We start from the raw sequence: 21,318 nt of genomic DNA on the forward strand, positions 1-21,318 counted from the left end.
ACGGTGTTCCTAACTTCAGTACATCTCCTGAGACTTGTATAATCGGTGTGTCTAGGAGCATTCAAGCTGTTCTGGTGCCCCAAAATTGATAATAAAAAAAATTCTTGATAAGGTTTTTCCTCTTTAATCTTTCACCCGTCTACATCTCGCTCGGAATCATATGAACTATGAAGAGACTGATTTCACTGCTGTGTTTGTTACTGTACACGCACGTGCACTTTTCCAAGCTTGGGGAAGTACAGTTTTTTTTTTCTTCTTCCTCTCTTCCTACAGGAATCTTGAGGTCACGTGACCAAGAAGGTCCACACAGCAGTGGTCCACTCCTTGTAAAAAAACAAAACAAAACAAAACAAAAAAAGCCCCCACTTCCACTCCACTCTCACCTCTTCTTCAGCTCCTACCATCTGGCTCACCTCCTTTTGTTTGAGCAAAACAGAATAACATTATCTCACAGGTTCTCTTTTACAGCACGAGGAGATAACAACTGGAGGAACTGGTGAGTTAACCTTTCTACAAGCTTGCTATCTTTTCCTGCTTGCTGCTTTAGTGCTTTAGGGTTACTTTGGAAACGAGTTTATATACATGTAGCTCAGTCTGACTCGTCTTTCCTATTAATAAATCATGAATATTTGATCAGTTTAGGCTCAGAATTCAACACCGTTATGTTCCTCCCACTAAGCAGCTGTTCCTTAGAAAACATCACCACCTCATTATAGCTCAACAAGATTATTATTATTATTATTATTATTATTATTATTATTATTATTGTCATGGAATGAGGATGAAAACATAACGTAGTAGTATTGTATTATTTCGTTGTTGTTTTTATTTTATTTTATAAACGCTAACTCGAAGTTTTCGACACCTGTGGAATAGTTTGGATCTGCAGCTGACTCGCTAGTCTCAAGCAAACTGGATCTCCAAACTGGGATCAGTTCTCAAAATGATTGACAAGGCTGCTGGCCAATAGGCGTTGAGAAAGGGACTGTTGCCATTTCAGTCGTCATGGCTACCCAAGGCGACGTGGTAATATTATCCAATGGGAGCGCGTGGGTGGGCGAGGGACAGATAGCAAGGGTGAATGAGTGTTCCCCGCAAAGGCGACGAACAATAACGGAAAGTTAGTGCTAGTTTTAAAGTGCGCGAGTTAGCACATGCGGAGCGAGTTTACATTTTAATGCTGAGAAAAATGTTGTAAAAGTCTTCCAAAGGCCCTAAAGATATTTAAGACTAATGCATTTTTGAGGTTTTGAGTTTTTTGGGTTTTTTTTTTTTTGCTGGGGGCGGGGTTTAGTTGGTGGTGGTTGCATGTCAAAGGTCATAATATAAATATTAGAAATACATTACATTACATTTAGAAATTGTTGTTGTTTTTCTTCTCCTTCTCTTACTAGTAGTAGTAGTAGTAATATGTTGCTAAATAAAAAATAGAGGATTTGTGGATGATTATAATAATTTTTCCTACATGTATAGCAGACTTTATATATTATTTAATTTGTCTGTCATCTCTAACTTACATTATCCCTGACACTTTGCAGGAGGTGTCCCGTAAACCAGGTTGGCTTCAGGATGTTGTAATCCTGAAAGCGACTATAACAGATGATAGACGATGATCTCACCTGAGTGTTACATTTAGCCCACCTGCTCTGCATTCGTGAGGCCCTCGACAGCTGCGTGTGAACCAACAATGTTCAGATCATCTGAGGCAAGCAGACGGCGTGCTAATGGCCAGGCACTGGGCCGCGTCAGAGGGGTGGAGGTAGCTCGAGGAAGGACAGGTTACGGTTTCACTCTCTCTGGCCACTCACCCTGTGTGCTGAGCTGCGTCTTGAAAGGCAGTCCGGCCGACTACGTCGGCCTGCGTGCGGGAGACCAAATCCTTGCTGTGAATGACATCAATGTGGCGAAGGCATCCCACGAGGACGTGGTCAAGCTGATCGGACGCTGCTCGGGCGTGCTACACCTGCTCATCTCCGAGAGCGGGCAGCTGGATTCGTGCTCCAGCGACGAGGAGCTCGGATTCCATGAGCACAAAAGTCACTGGCTCCGACCGAAGATGGACTCCAAGACTTTGGGAATAAACCGTGCTGAGCGCGTGGTGGCCGAGATGCAGTCTGGAGGGATCTTCAACATGATCTTCGAGAACTCCTCCAGCCACTCCTCCAGCAGCTCGGAGAAAGCTGCTGCGAAACGGAGACCTAACTCTGAGCTGGACTTCCTGTGTGGAGACGCTGAGGCCCAGAGGAGCGACGTGAACCTCCTCTCAGAACAGGAACTGGCCAGAGTGCTGCGTGACGACTCCGTGTTTGTGGATGTGTTTGAACCTGAGCGGCAGGAAGCTGACTCGGCAGGCATCCTCAATGTCGGTATGATTGTGGGCTACTTGGGTTCCATTGAGCTGGCGTCGAGTGGTGCCAATCTGGAGAGTGACAGTTTGCAGGCAATACGTGGCTGCATGCGCCGCCTGCGAGCTGAGCACAAGGTGCACTCTCTGGTGCTGCTCGAGGTGCTTCATGACCGTGTACTCCTACGCAATGAACGCCGAGCCATCCTGGCCGCGTACCCGGCCGAGAAGCTGGCGTTTAGCGCCGTGTGCCCAGATGACCGCCGCTTCTTTGGCCTGGTAACTATGCAGGCTGCTGAGGATCACGGCATGAGTGCAATTGCAGATGAAGACCAGGGTTCGAGAACCTCCTGCCATGTCTTCCTCGTTGATCCTGAGCTCTGTCACCACAAGGTCTTAAAACTCATCTTTTTATTTATTTATTTATTATTATTTTTTTTCAGTTGAAGGTGCAGTTTGTTACGTTTGTTTGTAAAAGTGTGTCTATGATATAATAATAATGTCATTTTGAAGATACCTTAGAAAAACTGATTTGCAATATTGCCTTGTTAGGTTCTTCCTTTAAGGCTACTTTAAAAAAAATTCTGGCCCTGAAATGAGCTCCGCCCCCAGCTGGAACAGTCCCAACACACATGACATATGTAATTTGAACAGATGAGGTTGGGTCTGTTGGCTGAATAAGAAAGCTAGTCATTGTTTTCATTGCAATTTCATTGCAAAAGCCTTGCTAGCAGCAGGAGGCTATACAAACAACAAACTGCTCCTTTAAAGCTCAAGTACATTTGGTAATGGATATAGTTGTTTAGTTTGTTTACACATACTGTAAACATACTTTGACCTGTCTAAAATGTGTAAAATAATATGTTAGTACTTTATTTATAAAGTTCTTCTTCTTGTTATTATTATTATCATTATTAAGGTACATCAAGGGATCTCTCGGCGCTTCGGTTTTAACTGCACTCCAGATCCGGACACCGGGGGCTGTTTGGAATTCCCCTCAACATCTCAGCCGCTGCTGCAGTTTGTATCAGTGCTCTACCGTGACATGGGCGAGTCCATCGAAGGCGTGCGTGCACGAGCGTTCCTCGACGGTGACCTGGACGCTCAGCAGAACAACAGCACCAGCAGCAACAGCGACAGCGGAATCGGCAACTTCCTGCCCGAAGAAAAAAACAACCGCGTCCTCTTGGTTGACCTCGGTGCCAATCCTGCCCGCCACATGCCCACTGGATTATGGGAAAGCGCACAGGGCTGTAGGAACCCCAGCGCCCAGGCTGGTCTCCCCTCTCCTCCTCCTCCTCCTCCTCCTCCTCCTTCTATAACTCATCGTAATGGCTACAGGCACGAGTTCTCCGAGCCACACCCACACTCCCACACAGACCCGCCTCCTCTGTCCAGCAGACACTTGAGCTCCTCCTCCCGGCTGGACGTATCCGGACTTCCAACCCGCCACCATTTCCCCGCCCACTCTAAGAAGGGCGCAGGGGGCCAGCGCTGGCTCCCTGTCCATGTCATGAGAGAGTGGCATCAGGGCCGCAGCAGCGATCAGGAGTCCTACAGCGAGTCCACAGATGGCTGGTCCAGCGCTAACTGCAGCACGCTGCCGCCTCCCATGAGTAAGATCCCGGCTGATCGGTACCGCGCGGCGCGAGACATCGCCTCCCAGCCCTATCGGCTCCATGCCCACAAGGACGAGTGGGCCAACAAGCTGTTTGGGACAGAGAAACACTTTTGCGAGCAACAGCAGCTTCCACAGCAGCACAATGGCAAGAGGGCAAAAGACTCTGAGAAAAAGGTAGGAGGTGTTTTATTTTCAAAACCTGCATTTACTTTTAATGCTATCTGTCTGTCTATCTGTCTGTCTGTCTGTCTGTATATTTTTCCATCTAATTTTGATTATATTCAGCATTTAAAGGTCGATTTGTCCATTTGTCTATCTCTCTATTGCTCTAAAACATAACAAGAGGAAAGGTCTCTTATTAAGTAAGTAGACAGACAGACAGACAGACAGACAAATAGAGACAGATAGATAGATAGATATAAATAAATTAGTACATTTAAGCAAGTGAATAAAGAAATACATAGATAAATACATTTTATGAAATCAAAAATAAATTTAAGAAAGAGAGTAAAATCAAAAGTAAAATAAAAAAGAAAGAAAATAAATAAATTGAAACGAGTAAATCAATAAATAATGGATAAATACATTTAAGCAAGTAAATAAATGAGTTGAAGCAAGCAAATTAATTAATACATTTATAGCAATAAACCGAAGCAGGTAAATAAATAAATGTGAGCAAATCAATAAATCTATGCATATAACCAAATAAATACCTATACGTTTTAAGCAAGTAAATAAAAATACGTCAATTTAAGCAAATAGATTTAAGCAAGTAAATAAATAAGTCAATCTAACCAAATAAATCACTCTAAGCATCAAGCTAATTAATCAATTTCACAGTGCAATCAAAAACCTTTCCTCCAAATGACTGATTGCTATATGAATTCTGAGCAAAATATTCATGAATATTATTTTAGTCATCATCATTCAGCTCTGTGTTATTATGATTGTCACCGTCGACATTGCTCTCTCCTGGTTGGATTTCTGGTGATCCTTTTGTACATACTGTATGTATATATATATATACATACATACATACATACATACATACAGTTGTGCCCAAAAGTTTGCATACCCTTTGCGGAGTCTGCTAAATCTTAATACTGTTAACAAAATAAGCAGGATCATAAAAATCCCTTGTTGTTTTTTTATTTAATACTGTCCTGAATATATAGTATTTTGTCTTCTGTGAGACATGTAAGTGTCTTATTTAGCTTCTGGAGGGCAGTACTAAATAATAAAAAAAAGATCTTTAAACAAACTAATAATAATTTACACTGATCATCCTGTTCTAAAGTTTACACCCCCCTGGCTCTTATTGTATCGTGTTGCCTCCTTGAACGTCAGCGAATGTTTGCACCTTTTGTAATAGTCGTGTACGAGTCCCTCAGTCGTCCTCAGTGTGAAAAGACGGATCTCAACATCATATAGCCGCTGTCGGAAAGGGGTCAAATATGCGGAAGATGCTGGAAAAGCAAAGAATGTGTAGAACCTGGAGGATTTTTCTGAAGAACAGTGGGCAGTTTAACTTCTCAGGACAAACAAGGGACTCATGAACAACTCTCACAAAACATAAACACAGTCGTGGATCATCCAGTTAACAACATGCAGTATTAATAATCAGGGTATGTAAACTTTTAAAGGGGGTAAAAATGTTTATAAATTCAGCTATAATCTTGTCTTGTGGACTATATGTGAAATAGTTTATTCAGGACAGTACTAAATAAAAAACATGGGATTTTTCTGATCCCCCTTATTTTGTTAACAGTGTTAAGATTTTGCAGATTCTCCAAGGGGTATGTAAACTCCTGGGCACAACTGTATCTGCATAAATGTTAATAATAACGTTATTACCAAACTGAGTTTTGAAGCTTGACCTGTAAACACCGTTTAAGTGCAGAGTTCACGGCGAAGAAGTGCTTTTATTTAATAACGCACGGTAGTTTTAGCATGGTGTACGTGTGTGCTGGGTGTTTCCGCAGTGTTTCTCCGCACTTGGAGGGTGTGTGTTAAAGCTGACTATGAGACGAGAAGACCGAGACGGAGCTCAGACCTCTGATCGTCATCCAGCAGCTTGAAACGACGTGTGTGCTCAATTCATCTGATCATTTAGACACGCTGTAGATAAATCAATAATAACTGCGTACAGTGCTGGAGGCCATGCAAATGCTAAACACACACACACACACACACACACACACTGTGTATCAGTACCTGGGGATTGTCTGGGGATTTAAGATGGTGATCTAGCCTCAGGTTTCATAATATTAACCAGCATCAGCATTTTCTTCTCTATAAAAGAGAGGAGAGATCGTTTGAAATCGACGTTTATATTCTTCTAACTAAAAAAAGTGCGCTGGAAGTTTTGATGAGGTAAAGCGTTGTTTGTGAGGAATTGTTCTAAGCAAGGGTTGGACCCAGAAGTATTCCCTGCCGCTGCTGTATTTGTGAAGTGTGTGTACTGTATACACACAGACAGCTGTGTGTGAAACTCTAGCTATGTTTCCAGCCACGTATTTTTATGCGATGTCCTAAAAACCCATACGCTGGATGGAAACACTAGATGCGAATAAAATCTCCAAAATGCGCATAGACTAACTTGTGCGCTCAATTGAGGCGGCTAAAGTTTTTATTCGATAAGAAGACATGCGCGTGAACTACGATGGAAACACATTTACCGAAGAAATTCCTCGATGCGCGTCCAAAACCGTCATGTGACTTTGCCTCAGCGAATCACGTGATTGGATAATTGACTCATACTGGGGTGTGGTGGGTCGTGTAATAGGACTAACAGTGGATTAATCTCATTGGACAAATATGCCTGAGCCAAAGTCTGTCATCGAAATGATCTGGTATAATTACCTCCCAGATCTGTCTCACACGATTCCGTTCCCAAATATCAGGCATCCGTGTCCGATCACAAGATAACGCGAGGTGTGTGATAGGGTTTAATCTGCGCTCTCTGAAGTGCAAGTCATTTATAATACTGGAAAAAAGAGGCACAGTGGCTTCCCGGTTTTCTTATTGATATCAGTTTTTATTGATAATTCGCGGCAGTTTCCTCGGAAGTGACGATTTTGTTCTGTTGAACACACGGGATGGAAACAGTGCTTTATTCACGTTAAGTTAAATTCACAACTTGGATGGAAACATGGCTACTGTTAAAGTCTCAGTATTTTATTTCTTACTTGTACAAACAACCTGGAAAATAAGCAGAACATGCTAAAAAAAAAAAACCCTCGTTGTTTAAGTGATAGTCTCAGCACGAGTGTATTATGTGGCTGTGAAAACCCAATTCGGAAAACTGCGTTTTGGACCAACATGCTCGTTTGCGTGTATGTTTATTTTTACACTCGGAGCGCCAGGTAAGGCAATGTTTTGGATGAACCACCTTTATAAAAATGTATGTAATTCTAGCCGCCGTGCAGCCAACGATGCTAGCAAAACACCAGAGCTTAAAAGCCCATGAGACCTCATTACACGGAAAAACAGAACAGCACAGGCACTCTTGACTACATCATAAAGCAATCCCTCCAGGATTTCGCTATGACGCGATCGCAGAAATGAACGCAAAATCAAGCAAACCCCACAATATTCAGAGGAGCTTGCAATAAAAAAAAAAATCGCAGCAGATTTTCTGCAGATTTGGACCAAGACACGTCATGTGACGTCATCACGACGCGCATTCAGTCAAAGCCGTCTCGGATTCATGTGCGTCGAACGTGATTACAGCTAAAAGGTCTCATTTACCAACGAACATCATCGCAAAGGAGTGTGCAAAACAATTTCCTGCGATTGCAGTTTCGCCATCGCGAAGGGGGGGGGGGAGGGGGTGTTGAGCGGGCATTTATCCTACAGGGGATCTCCTATGAGCAATAAAGGGTTAACCGAGCTTTGGTGCTCACTTCTGCTTAATAAACGCATGTTGAGTCAGTATCGCCATCGCTTCAATATTTGAAGTGCCATATGCACATATTCTGTATTCTGTATCGATTACAGGGACTTCCCTCAAATTATATCCTTCACATAAAGCAAGTAAGACTTGCTGAAAAAATGTTTAGTGAAACAGACCGTGACAAACAGCCTCTCGTGGAACATGAACATGTCTTCCATTTTTAAAACATGTTTTAGAATTAGTGTTATCTGACTTTGTGAACCAATTTTTTTGCTGTCATTAGCTATATATATATATATATATATATATTTGTTAGTCTGTATGTTTTTTTACAGACAAATGACAGATGTACCTTTTCTCTCAGACAAAAAATTTGCCCCACCACTTTTAGAGTAGTGGTGCCACCCTTGCTGATAAATCAGTATAAGCCATTGATTATAGAGTTATAACTTTGCGATGTCCTTACTAACACTAACTCTAGCTGAACTGTACGAGCCACCATAGATTCTGGGGGCGGAGCTTTATTTGTACACTGATTTATTATTATTTTTTTAATCCTTCAAACATTGTTGAACTCCACTTACTCAACTGCTAGAGAACTAGTCTTGACTCATTTTGGCTAATCTTACCTAATGCCCTTTGAACTGTGCCATCCCTAAAGCAATCTTTTACTGCTTAACAACAATCCGGAGAGACTTCTAGCGGTAGACGAGTTTGCATCATTGTGTCACAGCTTCTTTTTTCATTCGAAATGTGAGGAAGTGAAAAAAATCTTTTCTGGAAATGAAATGTAAAAAAGGGCGGGGGGGGGGGGGCATTGCTGCCTCACAGCTTCAGGTTCCCCGGTTCAATCCTGAGCCTGGGTTACTATCTGTGTGGACTTTTAAAGGTTCTCCCTATGTCTCGGTGGGTTTCCTCCATGTCCCACACGACGTTAATAGTGTGATTAAGGTGTGTACATGTCTGTAATACACTCCGATAATGCGTGTAAAATAGGAATACTCCACATGACTTGATTCAGTTTGTGTTTACTTCGAATATGACTTTAGTCGGATTAAGGTCATGAATAATCTCTGTTTACATGGTAGTTTCTTAATCAGAGTATCGTCTTAATCGGGTTAATATCGGATTATTGTTGTCCATGTAAACGTACTGACTTACCGTAGCTTTAATGGTGACGCAGACGACATATAATCTGTTAATCTGTTAGCGCCATGATGTCATGAGGTAAACACCAGAGCACATCATAACAGATCGAGATCATTCCAGTGCCTTTGGCTTTGATGCTGTTTGATGCATGGCCCTATTGTTATTACATTATTAGATCCAACCCGAGATCTAAACCTTCTCACAGAATCTCACGCTAGTACCCTCACTTGGGGGAGAAGAATCTCTGAGGCCGTGACATATAACACACTCATCATACACACGCACTAGCCGTGTTTTATAGGCCGCTGGATGGTATCAAGGCAGTGTGAGTTTTAGTAGTTCACAGTTAACTCGAACGCAGCAGCTCATAATTAGATTTCGTTTCAGCGATAAAATCTTTGGGCTTTGAAGTGTGTAAGCGATGTACTGTTGCGAGAGCGCTTTCCGTCCAGGTGATGTGTGAGCGGAAAGGATTTCGTTTGATAGTCATGTATGACTCGTAGTCACCACCTGGTGGCAGTGTTTCATTATTTGAATATGAGCTTGAGTGCTGGAGGAGAAAAGTGCAGAAGTTTTCCTCTTTTATTAATTTTTTTTTTTCTTTCTTTACAGTTGTTTTGTTGACCTGAGGTTTAGTACTTGTTGTGTTTTTTATGTAAGATTTGCTCTTTTGGAGAATAAGGTTAAGCTGAACGCATGTTAAGGCAGAACGCAACAGGTCATTACCAGTTATTTGCTGATCTTTCCCTGTTCTGCTTTAATGGCAGCGTGCACTCGAGCTGGCATGCACTCCTCAAGTTTGTGCAAAACCTTATGATCCATTTTCAGGTCAAATCCATCGGAGTGTCATCTGAGCACATGCTTCAATTCAGAGATTAGACACGAGGAAGATCTGAGCTTTTGTACGAAGCAGTTAACGATATGGTCGGTATCACACATTTGCTTACATTTAAATAAGGACCTAGAAGTAGCGCAGAATCTCGAATATTAAATAGTCGAGATGTTGCGTATTTCCTGTTTTTGTTTCAGAATTTTCTAAATTGTAAAACTTCTGTGTTTATTTCCAGTTTTATCCCAGATTTTGGACTCCACTCTGTGTATTTATGAGAGCGAGGCCTCGTCTAATTAAATGTGCATACATTTACATACTTTCTCGCTAGAAAAATCTAGTTCTTGGATGATTTTAATATTAAATATTAGCCTGTGAAGACACTTTCAAGGGATGCAGAGAGGTTTGGAATATCATTTCTCTACTGTGTAATCAGAAAATATAATGCACTGTTATACAGAATATGCCATTTTAAGTATGAAACCTAATGTCAATCCTCATTAATATCTTTCTAATTAAGGCGTAGACAGAACGTGTAAAATTTCACGAATGCAGGTTAACTAAGAACTGTAATCTTTGGTTATGAATATAGAAGAAAAAATACGATTGTACGGTTTATAAATACACTTGCCATGTATATCATAATGACACGTAAATAAACACACACATAATATACACACACGACATGGCTCGATTGTTCAGAGTGGGCGGAGCTTAAGTGGACAGAAACAGTGAAATAAACATATTACTGCTGACTTTTGAACATTTTATTGCTACAGTTTAAGAGAAGGTATGTCATTTATCAAAAGGTCTACCTGCATTGTCTTTAAATATAAGAAAACCAAAAAAAAATGGCTATACTCGCAATGTAAATATGTGTGTGTGTGTGTGTGTCTGTATGTAGAATTGAATTCCTCAGAGGATTGTGTTTTAACTTTAACGGAGTTCGTGGTCTGGAGCAAAGGAAGACTGTTTGGTGACTCGAAAAAAAACAATGCTACACCTGCAAGTAGAAGGTGTATTTAACACTTTCAGAATTGCATTAAGGTTCGGAAAGGTGCATGGAGTGTCAGTTTTCCACCAAACAAAAAACATGGCCAACATGCAAGTGTTCTGGAGGTTCTGTGGTGTTTATATCACTCCCACGTGAAACTAGATTGAACAACTCGAGCAACAATAGAGTAGCTTTGAGCTATAATTTACCTTCAGTTTTTTTTTTTTAAACTCCATTTGGTTTTATGGTTTTCCATGTTTTCCATTGCACCTGATGGGAATGTTGTTACTGAAGGTTGTTGGTAGATAAACCATGTTAGCTGGCTAGACTACATCCCATACCACAGACTAAATTATAAACGCCTATGTGAAGCTACTCTGGAATGGAATATGTACTATTTTGCCATATATTTAGTATAGTAGGTAGTGTTTGATTTGGGAAATAGTGATAGAGTTGTCACATATGTGAATAAGAATGAACCTGAAAATGCACAGCTGAATTCTTGAATCTGATTGGTCAGAAGGTGTGCATTATTTTTTATAACAACACAGCTCGGATAGTCATTTACATTTATGTAACATGAACGATAGGTAAATATTAACGCGCTCGTTCCAGTACTTTATTGCTACTATAGCAGTTATATAACCGCTCATACACAGGAACTTGTACGGTATACGCGTCACATAATCTACGACTTATAATAAACAGATTTTAACAGAAGTGTTGTTTAACAAAGTAAAACGTATAATTGTTGATGTAGCGACTTTTTCCAGGAGATGTTTATTTAACATTAATAGAAGGAAAGAGAGAGCGATAGAGGGATGAGGGAAAGACTGTTTATCACAGCTATAACATAGGTGAGAACGGGAACTAACTTGTCTCTTGGAAGTTACACAACTTTAAATCTAACGATAAATACTTAAAATTTGTGATTTGTCAGTCAATAATAAATGAAACATTTGTAAGCATTGGCAAATCTCTGTAGTATAAGTGGAATAACACACTCCAGACCGTCTGTCGTTCGTTATTCTTTAGATTCACAATGATGTAGACTAACAGTGGCTAAACCAAAACGTGTGTTAGGTTAGATTAAAATAAATCATCACTGAGGAAAATGGAATGAAGGTTCTGCGATTAAACCAGCATTTAGATTCTTACATAACAACATTTCAAAATAACTCATTTGTCCACAAACTGCACTCTCGCTGATGTTTTCAGCCTCCACTGATGAGCCCAAGCTGATGCAAGGGGGTTTGAGTGAGTGTTTGATTGATCAAAGATCTACAGCACTTCTGGTTCCACATACACGTTCATGTTTGGTACTTCTGGTTAAGAAGGTTAACTAAATTCAGCTGGGGTACTTAGTTATGGTAATGAGTTATGAGTCACTCGGTAATGGAAGTAACGGCAAAATGTGTCTTTGTGTATTAGAAGTCACTGTGGAAAGTTGAAATAACTAGATATTAAGTCGCAGTAACAACATAAATTGAAATATGTAAACATTGCACAGTACTTTAATGACCCAGCGGTTTCACTTTCACAGTTAGGAGATGTTGCTACATGAAAACAGATCCATGAGTGTGAAATGAACCAGGTTTATTATTATTATTATTATTATATTTTTTCTACAGTTTTCTTTTTCTGTGCATCACGTTGACAGAAGGAAACATCCACACTAACAAACTGGGGCTCTTTCATTAGCTCAGTATTTCTAGGTTTACTAAGAAGCAGCTCCTAGGCCTGAGACGCAGTGAAGCTCTAAAATCGACTAGGAAGTGCGTACCGTCAGGAGGACAGCTCGACTCTTCTGGGTAATTACAGCATTGCCTTACTTACAGACACCTTCATCTGGCTCTGTTGCGTTCTGGACAATTAACTGTCCATGCCAAGCGTCTTAACATGTTGACACTAAACAGTGTTCATTTTGATTAACCTCCTGGGGTGAGGGGTGAAAGGAGGAGCTGCGATTCCACAGGGAGAGTAACGGCCATGTCGTGTCTGGAGTGACATGTTTTGGTGGGGTTTGTAGTCAGCCTCTCTGGAATGGAGTAAACAGGAAAGATGGCTCTTCAGAGACCCAAATAGACACGATAAGCCTGAAAGCACACAAACACACACACACACACACACACACACACACACACAGAGAGAGATTGTTTACTTTAATAGTGTTTTGTTGTTGTTTTATTAATAGTATGACTACAAGTCTGTGGTAACTGCTTTGGCAACACTGCATTTACAACAGCTGTGGCAGTAAAGCACATTAAACTGTGAAACTGTGTGGGAGGGAGAGAACGAGAGTGAGAGAGAAAGACTTTAAAAAACAGTCACCTTCCTGCTGCGCAGTGTTATTTTCCCCTAAGAATTGAATCTGACTCTTGAAGACTCCATGGGAATGGGAATAAAGGGGAACTCGTAGGAAGACAAATGCAGTTACTGACAAAGTATACTAGCTCTGGCTACAACAATGACCTTTTCCGTATATGACCGAGATACTGAATCGGACCGCAAAATGTGTCACTATCTTCAAAAAACAGCTAAAGACCCAACTAACCCCCAAAACGCCAACCCCTCATCATCCTTGTTTTAAAAAACAAACAAACAAACAAACAAAAAACCTTACTCTGGATCTTACACCTCTACTCTGTGCACTTTGTTTTTCTAGAGCTCAATTAAAAGATCTTGCATGGTCGCGTTACTTGTATTGTTCTCGGCTTGATATATCACTTTGCTTGTATTTTCTCATTTGTAAGTCGCTTTGCATAAAAGCGTCTGCTAAATGAATAAATGTAAATGTAATGTAAGACAGATAGATCGATTTCCCTTGCTTCTAGAAGCCGATCAGAGCTGGCAGACCGACTGCGGAAAAAAGGTTGAATGTCGTTTCATGGTGAGTTCTGTGTGAACTCAAACAAGAATCCATGCGTCTTTAAAAGCGTGACTGTTTGAAAACAAGAGAGCCCAGCCTACGTTCTGTCTTCTTTCAAGCACACCTTCTACACAGCAAAATTAAAGCACGTATCACAGACAGAACTCTGAATGATTGCGGCAATGAAAGAACAAAAGAGCACTACCTAAAACACTTCGTTTCAGTCAAAAAAGTAAAAGCATACTACAGTACAGTCTGCGTAAACAACAGCACCTCGATGTTGCGTGAATATTAAAAAAGAAGGCCAAAAAAAAAAGTGAAAAATACTAAATGCTTGATGTTATAGCTTCTTATACGACAGCGTGGTTGAGTGTGTTATTTTTGTATATAAGTGCAGGTAGTTCCGGCTGTAACATGACCGATAGGTTAATATTACGCACTTGTTTTCCCCCCTTTCCTTATTGATATCAACCTCTCTGTACTCCATTCTGTACTAATCTAAATTGATGGAAAATACCCGAAGCTCATTCAGATTCCTAAGTTGGAATGTGAAAGGTCTGAATGGTCCCATTAAAAGATCCAAGGTTTTGACACATTTAAAACTACAAAACCCTGACGTTGCATTTCTTCAGGAAACTCATCTCCGTCTCAGGGATCAACGCAGACTCCAAGCTCGCTGGACATCGCATATTTTCCACTCCAATTTTGATTCCAGGTCCAGGGGAGTTTCTATTTTGATAATCAAGACTGTGCCCTTTTCTTTTGATAACGTTATTTCTGATGTAAATGGTAGATATGTGATTGTGGAAGGGAAAATTTCACAAATGGCAGTAGTTTTGGTGAATGTATATGCCCCGAATTTTGATAGTGCTCCTTTTGCTCAGAATTTGTTATCAAAAATTCCTGCTTTGAACACGCATCTCTTGATATTTGGGGGAGATTTAAACTGTGTTATTGACCCGGTTTTGGACAAATCTAGCGCTGTTGCAAAGGCTCCCTCTGCACTGGCAAAGGTATTCTCTGAGTTTATGATTCAGAATGGTTACATTGATCCGTGGAGGTATTTTAACCCCACGGTGAGAAATTCTTTTTTTTCCTCACGTACAAAAATCTTTTTCTCGCATCGATTACTTTTTTATTAATAACTCTCTAATTTCTCGGGTTGTAAACTCTGAATATCTACCAGTCGTTATTTCAGACCATGCTCCTCTAAGTCTTGACATTCTTCTACCTTCACATCGCGCCTTTCGTCCACCATGGAGGCTTAACTCTCTACTTCTATCCGATTCAGCGTTTTGCAAGTATATTTCTACTTCAGTAGATGATTTTCTTCTTACTAATCAAACTGATTCAATCTCTTACTCTTTACTTTGGGAAACTTTAAAGGCCTTCTTAAGGTGACAGATAATCTCTTATTCTGCTCATGCCAATAAGCAACGCAAGGATAAGAAAAAAGAGATATCGGATAATATTCGAGCCATTGATGACCAATATGCTCTCAACCCGACCCCTGAGCTGCATAAACAAAGGCTTAATTTGCAGGCGGAGTTCGAGTTGTTATCGACAGGTGAGGCGGAGAGGCTGTTGTTACATACACGTGGCAATTATTATGAATATGGAGATAAGGTCGGTCGGTTGGTTGTTGGCTCACCAACTGCGTAGCCGGGTGGCCTCGCGCTCTATCCCTCAGATTATGCAGTCCAGTGGTGCATTAACATCGGATCCTGTAGAAATTAATTCAACTTTTAAAAGTTTTTACTCCTCTTTATACACAGCTGGATCTCCTGACAATTCAGGTAACACGGACCATTTTCTTGGAAATATTGATTTTCCCGGAGTTGACCCTCTATTGGCATCTGAGCTTGACAGCCCCATCACCTTAGATGAGATCACTAACTCAATCAACTCATTGCAATCTAGGAAATCACCTGGCCCGGACGGGTTTCCTGCTGAATTTTATAAGAAATTTCATGTTGTATTGGCCCCATTACTTCTGGCTGTATTCGAGGAATCCTTAGAACTAGTGACGCTGCCACAAACATTGAGACAAGCGTCTATTACTCTATTTCTCAAAGATGGGAAGGACCCAACATTATGTAGTTCGTACAGACCTATTAGCCTCCTCAATGTTGATGTCAAGATTTTAGCCAAACTTTTGGCCTCTCGTTTGGAGGGGGTTCTCCCTAGCATTATTTCAGAGGAGCAAACCGAGTTTATAAAAGGACGGCATTCCTTTTCTAATATTCGTACTCTACTTAGCATTTTGTATTCAAAACAAAACAGCGCCTCATCTGAAGTGGTCATCTCTTTGGACGCAGAAAAGGCATTTGATAGGATCGAATGGGAATATCTTTTTACGGTGCTAAGGGGGTTCGGCTTTGGGGATGGACTGATATCATGGATCCGTTTATTATATGTGGAACCGCAGGCTTCCATATATACCAACGATGCTAAATCTGACTATTTTACTCTGTCACGGGGTACGTGCCAGGGACGTCCTCTGTCTCCCTTACTTTTTGCCATAGCAATTGAGCCTCTCTCGATGGCGCTTAGAACTCTTCCTGTATTTCAGGGTATAATTCACAAAGGAATTGAACATAAACTAGCCCTATATGCTGACGACTTACTACTTTATGTTACAGATCCGATTGCATCTAGTCCTGAGGTAATACGCATATTAAATGACTTTGGGAAATTTTCCGGGTATAAACTGAACCTACAGAAGAGTGAATGCTTACCCATGAACCAATCTGGCCAAAAAATAAAACAGACTGAAATACCTTTTCATTTGGAGGACTCAAAATTCAAATATCTCGGAGTTAATTCTGCGTTAATGGCGGCGAATTTTACACCCTTAATTTCCTACATGAAGTCGGCCTTCCAAAGATGGGCAGCTCTACCATTGTCCCCTCTTGGTAGAATAAACACAGTAAAAATGAACATTCTTCCAAAATTCCTCTACCTTTTCCAGTCCATCCCTTTGTTTTTACCCAAATCTTTCTTCAAGAATATAGACCAATTAATCTCCTCTTTTGTATGAGCAGGGAAAACTCCCAGGGTTTCCAAATTTTCACTTCAGAGGAGTCGACTAAGTGGTGGCCTCTCCTTGCCCAATTTCATGTATTATAATTGGGCAGCTAATATTCAGAAACTGGTGCTCTGGGTGCAGGCCCCCTCTCTTCCCTGGTGCCACTTAGAAGCAAAGTCTTGTACTTCAACCTCCCTCCCTGCTATGGTGTTCTCCTCCCTTCCTATAGCCCTTTCACAATACACGGATAATCCAATAGTATGTACCTCTCTAAAAATTTTCTGTCAGTTTCGCCGTCATTTTAAATCCATCTCGGCCTCAACCATGGCACCTATATGTAATAGCCACCTCTTTCCCCCCTCCTTTATGGATTCCACGTTCTCTTTGTGGGAAAAGAAGGGTCTGAAACGCTTTGAGGATCTTTTCATTAATAATGTGTTTGCAAACTTTTCTGAATTATCCTCGTCATTCAGCCTGCCTCCGTCTCACCTATTCTGTTTCTTTCAAGTTAGGCATTGTGTCTCCTCCCTATTCGCTGGTTTTCCCTCCTTACCTACAAAGTCTGCATGGGAAGAGGTGTTCAAGCTGAATCCTAATAAGGGTGGCATTATTTCACGGATATATGCAGTGATCTGGTCACAGGATGATTCTTACAATATCAAAACCATTAGTGCTTGGGAAGAGGAATTGGGCCTGGAGCTTGAGGATGATTACTGGGGCAGAGCGTTAGATAATATACGTACCACCACGTCATGTGCTAGACTTAGTTTCATACAATTTAAAGTGGTCCATAGAGCTCACCTCTCTAGGAGTAAACTGTCTAAAATATATCCCAATGTTCCTGACATGTGTGAAAAATGCAAACTTTTGCCCTGTAACCTCAGTCATATGTTTGCACTCTGTCCCAAATTGCAGAACTTTTGGAACTCTTTCTTCAAAACTATGTCCGACTTTCTTAAAATCAAATTGGATGTCTGTCCTTTAATTGCCATCTTTGGTGTTCCATCTCAGCGTCAACCTCTGAACCATAAACAAGCTAGTGTTGTGGCCTTTGCATCGTTACTTGCTCGGCGCAGAATACTGTTGTCTTGGACCTCTCCATAACCCCCCTCTATATCAGTCTGGCTTAAAGATTTAATCTTCTTTTTAAAACTTGAAAAAATCAAGTTCAACATCAGAGGCAGGGGTGACTCATTTTTGGGAAAATGGGCACAATTTATTACCTACTTCAATGATGTACGCACCCTGGAGGTGGATTGAGGAGAGGTGGACTGTAATTCCTGATCATCTTACCCCCTTTTTTTTTTTTTTTTTTTTTAGTGTGTGTTTGTTTTTTTCTCTGGTTGTTTGTTTATTGTTTTTTTGTTTCCCCAATTCTTTTGGTTTTGGCTGTGGTTGTTTGTTGGGGTTGTTGGGTGGGGTGTTATGTAAAATGTAAATTTTCAATAAAAATTCTATGATCAAAAAAATATTACGCATTTGTTGCCATACGTTATTGTTTCTATAGTAACAACTCACATAGGGACTTGTATGGTGGAAGCTCCACATAATGTAAGACTAATTTTAAATAAATGGTTGCTGTTTAACAAAGTAAAACCTATGATGGTTGAAGTGGTGACGTTTTTTGTTAGGAGACATTTATTTAACGTTTGTGGAAGGCGTCTCGGTTGTAAGCAGTCACGTGATTTGAGAAGTTTGTCAGCACGGGAAAGTCTTCAGGACAGAGGAGTTTATGCTCTTTTCTTTTGGGTAGAATGACAAGTTAGTAAATGTATTAAATGAAACCCCGTGCTGTTATATGTAAATAATGCACTTTGGAGGGGTAGTGGCACTCAGCTTGTGCGTCGTGCCGCATCGCTTCCCCCCGAGCACGCATTATTTTATATAATGTTTTATATTACGGGGGTCGGGGCATAGTGGCGTAGTGGTTAGCACGTTAACATCACACCTCCAGGGTTGGGGGTTCGAATCCTTCTTCCGCCCTGTCCGCATGGAGTTTGCATGTTTTCCTCGTATTTTTGGGGTTTCTTCCTCCCCCAGTCCAAAGACATGCATTGTAGGCTGATTTCTAGTTTGTCCTTAGTGTGTGAATGTGTGTGCGATTGTGCCTTGTGATGGGTTGGCACTCCGTCCAGGGTGTCCCTCACCTCGTGCCCCGAGTTCCCGAGGCTCCTTAGCGGTTCTACAAAGCGCTTTTCTCATTCACCCACTCACACACACCAATGGTAGCAGAGCTGCCATGCAAGGCGCTAACTTGCCATCGGGAGCAACTTGGGGTTCAGTGTCTTGCCCAAGGACAATTCAGCATGTGGAGTCATGTGGGCCGGGAATCAAACCACCAACCCTACGATTAGTGGACAACCCGCTCTACCAACTGAGCCACAGCCGCCTGTAATAATGACTCAGCAACGTTTCTGTACAAAAAGGGAGAAAAACCCATTTAAATCCACACATTTCATATTTCTTTTATTTTGTTTAAAACATTCCTTACTGCATTTCTTGTTTGTAAGTAAATGTTAAACAAACAATCAAAAATTTCCAAGTGATATTTTTTATAGCTGTTTTCATTTACAAGCTTCTTTTTATTCATTATTGGTCAGTTTATTCACATGTATTTAATACATTTTTCATATATATATATATATATATATATATATATATATATATATATATATATATATATATATATATATATATATATATATATATATATATATATATATATATATATATATATATATATACACACACACATATATATACATAGTATTGATATAGTATTTATATTTATATATTTGTAGTGTGTGTGTATATATATATATATATATATATATAAGTCATAATCCAGTATACAATTTGAATTTTTCCAGCAGTATTGGTTTTTAATTATTGATTTCTCATCAAATGCAGATGATCTCGGTAATGAACCTCATTTTTTTTTTCCGTTCTAAGCATTTCAACCGTCTCAGGGGGTCCAGACACATTTTCTCTGGGCGTTTAGATTAATTGTGGTGTTAATTGTTATTCAAATAAAGACAAACATTAATGGTCAAATGAATGCAAGCCAGTTTGTTTTTTTAATGCGTTGCAATAAAAGATCATTTTTTTAATATATTGCGATGCATATCACAATCACAGTTTGGAGCAACATAATCACAACATGCTGCTACTACACGTTGCGATGCCTCTAAGAGGAAGTCTGTGATCAGGGTGCTGATTTCTTTCAGCGTCAGAGGACTAAACGTGTGTGATTCTCCGCTTGAGGCAGGGATCATCTGAAAGCAATCGTATGAGCCGATGTGTTTCTCTCTGTGTCTCTCTCACACACACACACACACACAAACACACACACACACTGTAATCTCACTTTTGTCTTGTCTTTCTTTTAATGAGCAGCCAGTGTGCAGTGGTGACTGTTTAACAGTGTGCTGTAACGGAACATAACATATCATTGTGTCTTCTGTCCCTCTTTAGATTTAATGGCCTACGCTGTTTCCTTTTATGGGGTGCATTCTTGGACGGGTTCGCTGTTTGGTTTGTGTGTGTGGACACACGGCTGCGTTTTGTAGGCATGGAGTGGAATTAACACAGACGTTTCTACACTAAACGATATACCTGATATTACCTCAAGCTGATATTAGATATAACACAGCATAGATTTTTTTTTTTTTTACATGAACATAGGGCACAAGTGGGTGTGAATCGCTTCAAATCTTCAAAACCAGTGTTTATTTCCTGATTCGTCCATGGTTTTAACTCAGGGACGCAGTGAGCAGTGGACTAGAACAACTCCTAAAAAGTGGTTAGGATGGTTGTGTTTAGTCTTTGTAAGACAATAGACAGAATGGTCTATTTATAGTGCTCTTTGCAAATGCAGTTCCAAGGACCAAAGATGGAGAAAAGCTGTGATTCAGCAGGGGAACCACAAATGTGATAGTTAGGTCCTGAACTGTACGTTCAGTCCTTCATGTACAGTTCAGCCTCAGCTTCAAGATACAAAGACTCCTCTATGCATTAACATATCTCCTTTACCTAGAGGTAATATTAGGTATGTACTGTCCCCTCAGAAACTTTTGGAATGGCAAGACCAATTGATTTGTTCGTGCTCTACATCAAACATTTGAGTTTGAGATCAAAAGATGGATATGAGATATGAGTTAGGATTTCAGCTTTTGTTTCCTGGTATTTACATCTAGATGTGTTAAACAACATAAAACATAGATAAGATAAGTCTTGAAGTAAATGAAAGTAAGTAATACTTAATATTTGGTTGCATATCCGTTGCTTGCAATAACTGCATCAAGCGTGCGACTCACTGACCTCACCAAATTGTTGGTTTCTTCTTTAGTGATGCTTTTCCCTGCTTTTACCCCAGCCTTTTTCAGTGGTTGTTTGTTTCGGTGGGTTTCTCCATACAGTCTCCTCTTCAGGAGGTGAAATGCTGTTCAGTTGGGTTAAGGTCTGGCAATTGACTTGGCCAGTCTAAAACCTTCCACATTTCCCCCCTGATAAAGTCCTCTGTGTGTTGGCAGTGTGTTTGGAATCATTGTCGCTGTGTGATGAAGTTCCTCCTGAATAATTTGGATCCA

At 40.5% G+C, this 21,318-nt stretch overlaps 1 protein-coding gene across 3 annotated transcripts in view; it reads left to right on the forward strand.

Moving 5' to 3' along the window:
• Positions 1-407: 407 nt before the first annotated feature.
• rgs12b (regulator of G protein signaling 12b) overlaps positions 408-21,318 on the forward strand; it is a 97,346-nt gene continuing 76,435 nt past the window's right edge. For all 3 annotated transcript variants that reach the window (XM_053621930.1, XM_053621928.1, XM_053621929.1), the window contains exons 1-3: positions 408-496; positions 1,539-2,737; positions 3,264-4,139. In XM_053621930.1, the coding sequence (XP_053477905.1) occupies positions 1,688-2,737; positions 3,264-4,139 (1,926 nt within the window). In that variant the 5' untranslated portion in view covers positions 408-496; positions 1,539-1,687. The remainder of the gene's footprint in view (positions 497-1,538; positions 2,738-3,263; positions 4,140-21,318) is intronic.

The sequence above is a fragment of the Ictalurus furcatus genome, chromosome 3, assembly GCF_023375685.1.
Source record: "Ictalurus furcatus strain D&B chromosome 3, Billie_1.0, whole genome shotgun sequence".
Lineage (NCBI taxonomy): Eukaryota > Metazoa > Chordata > Actinopteri > Siluriformes > Ictaluridae > Ictalurus > Ictalurus furcatus.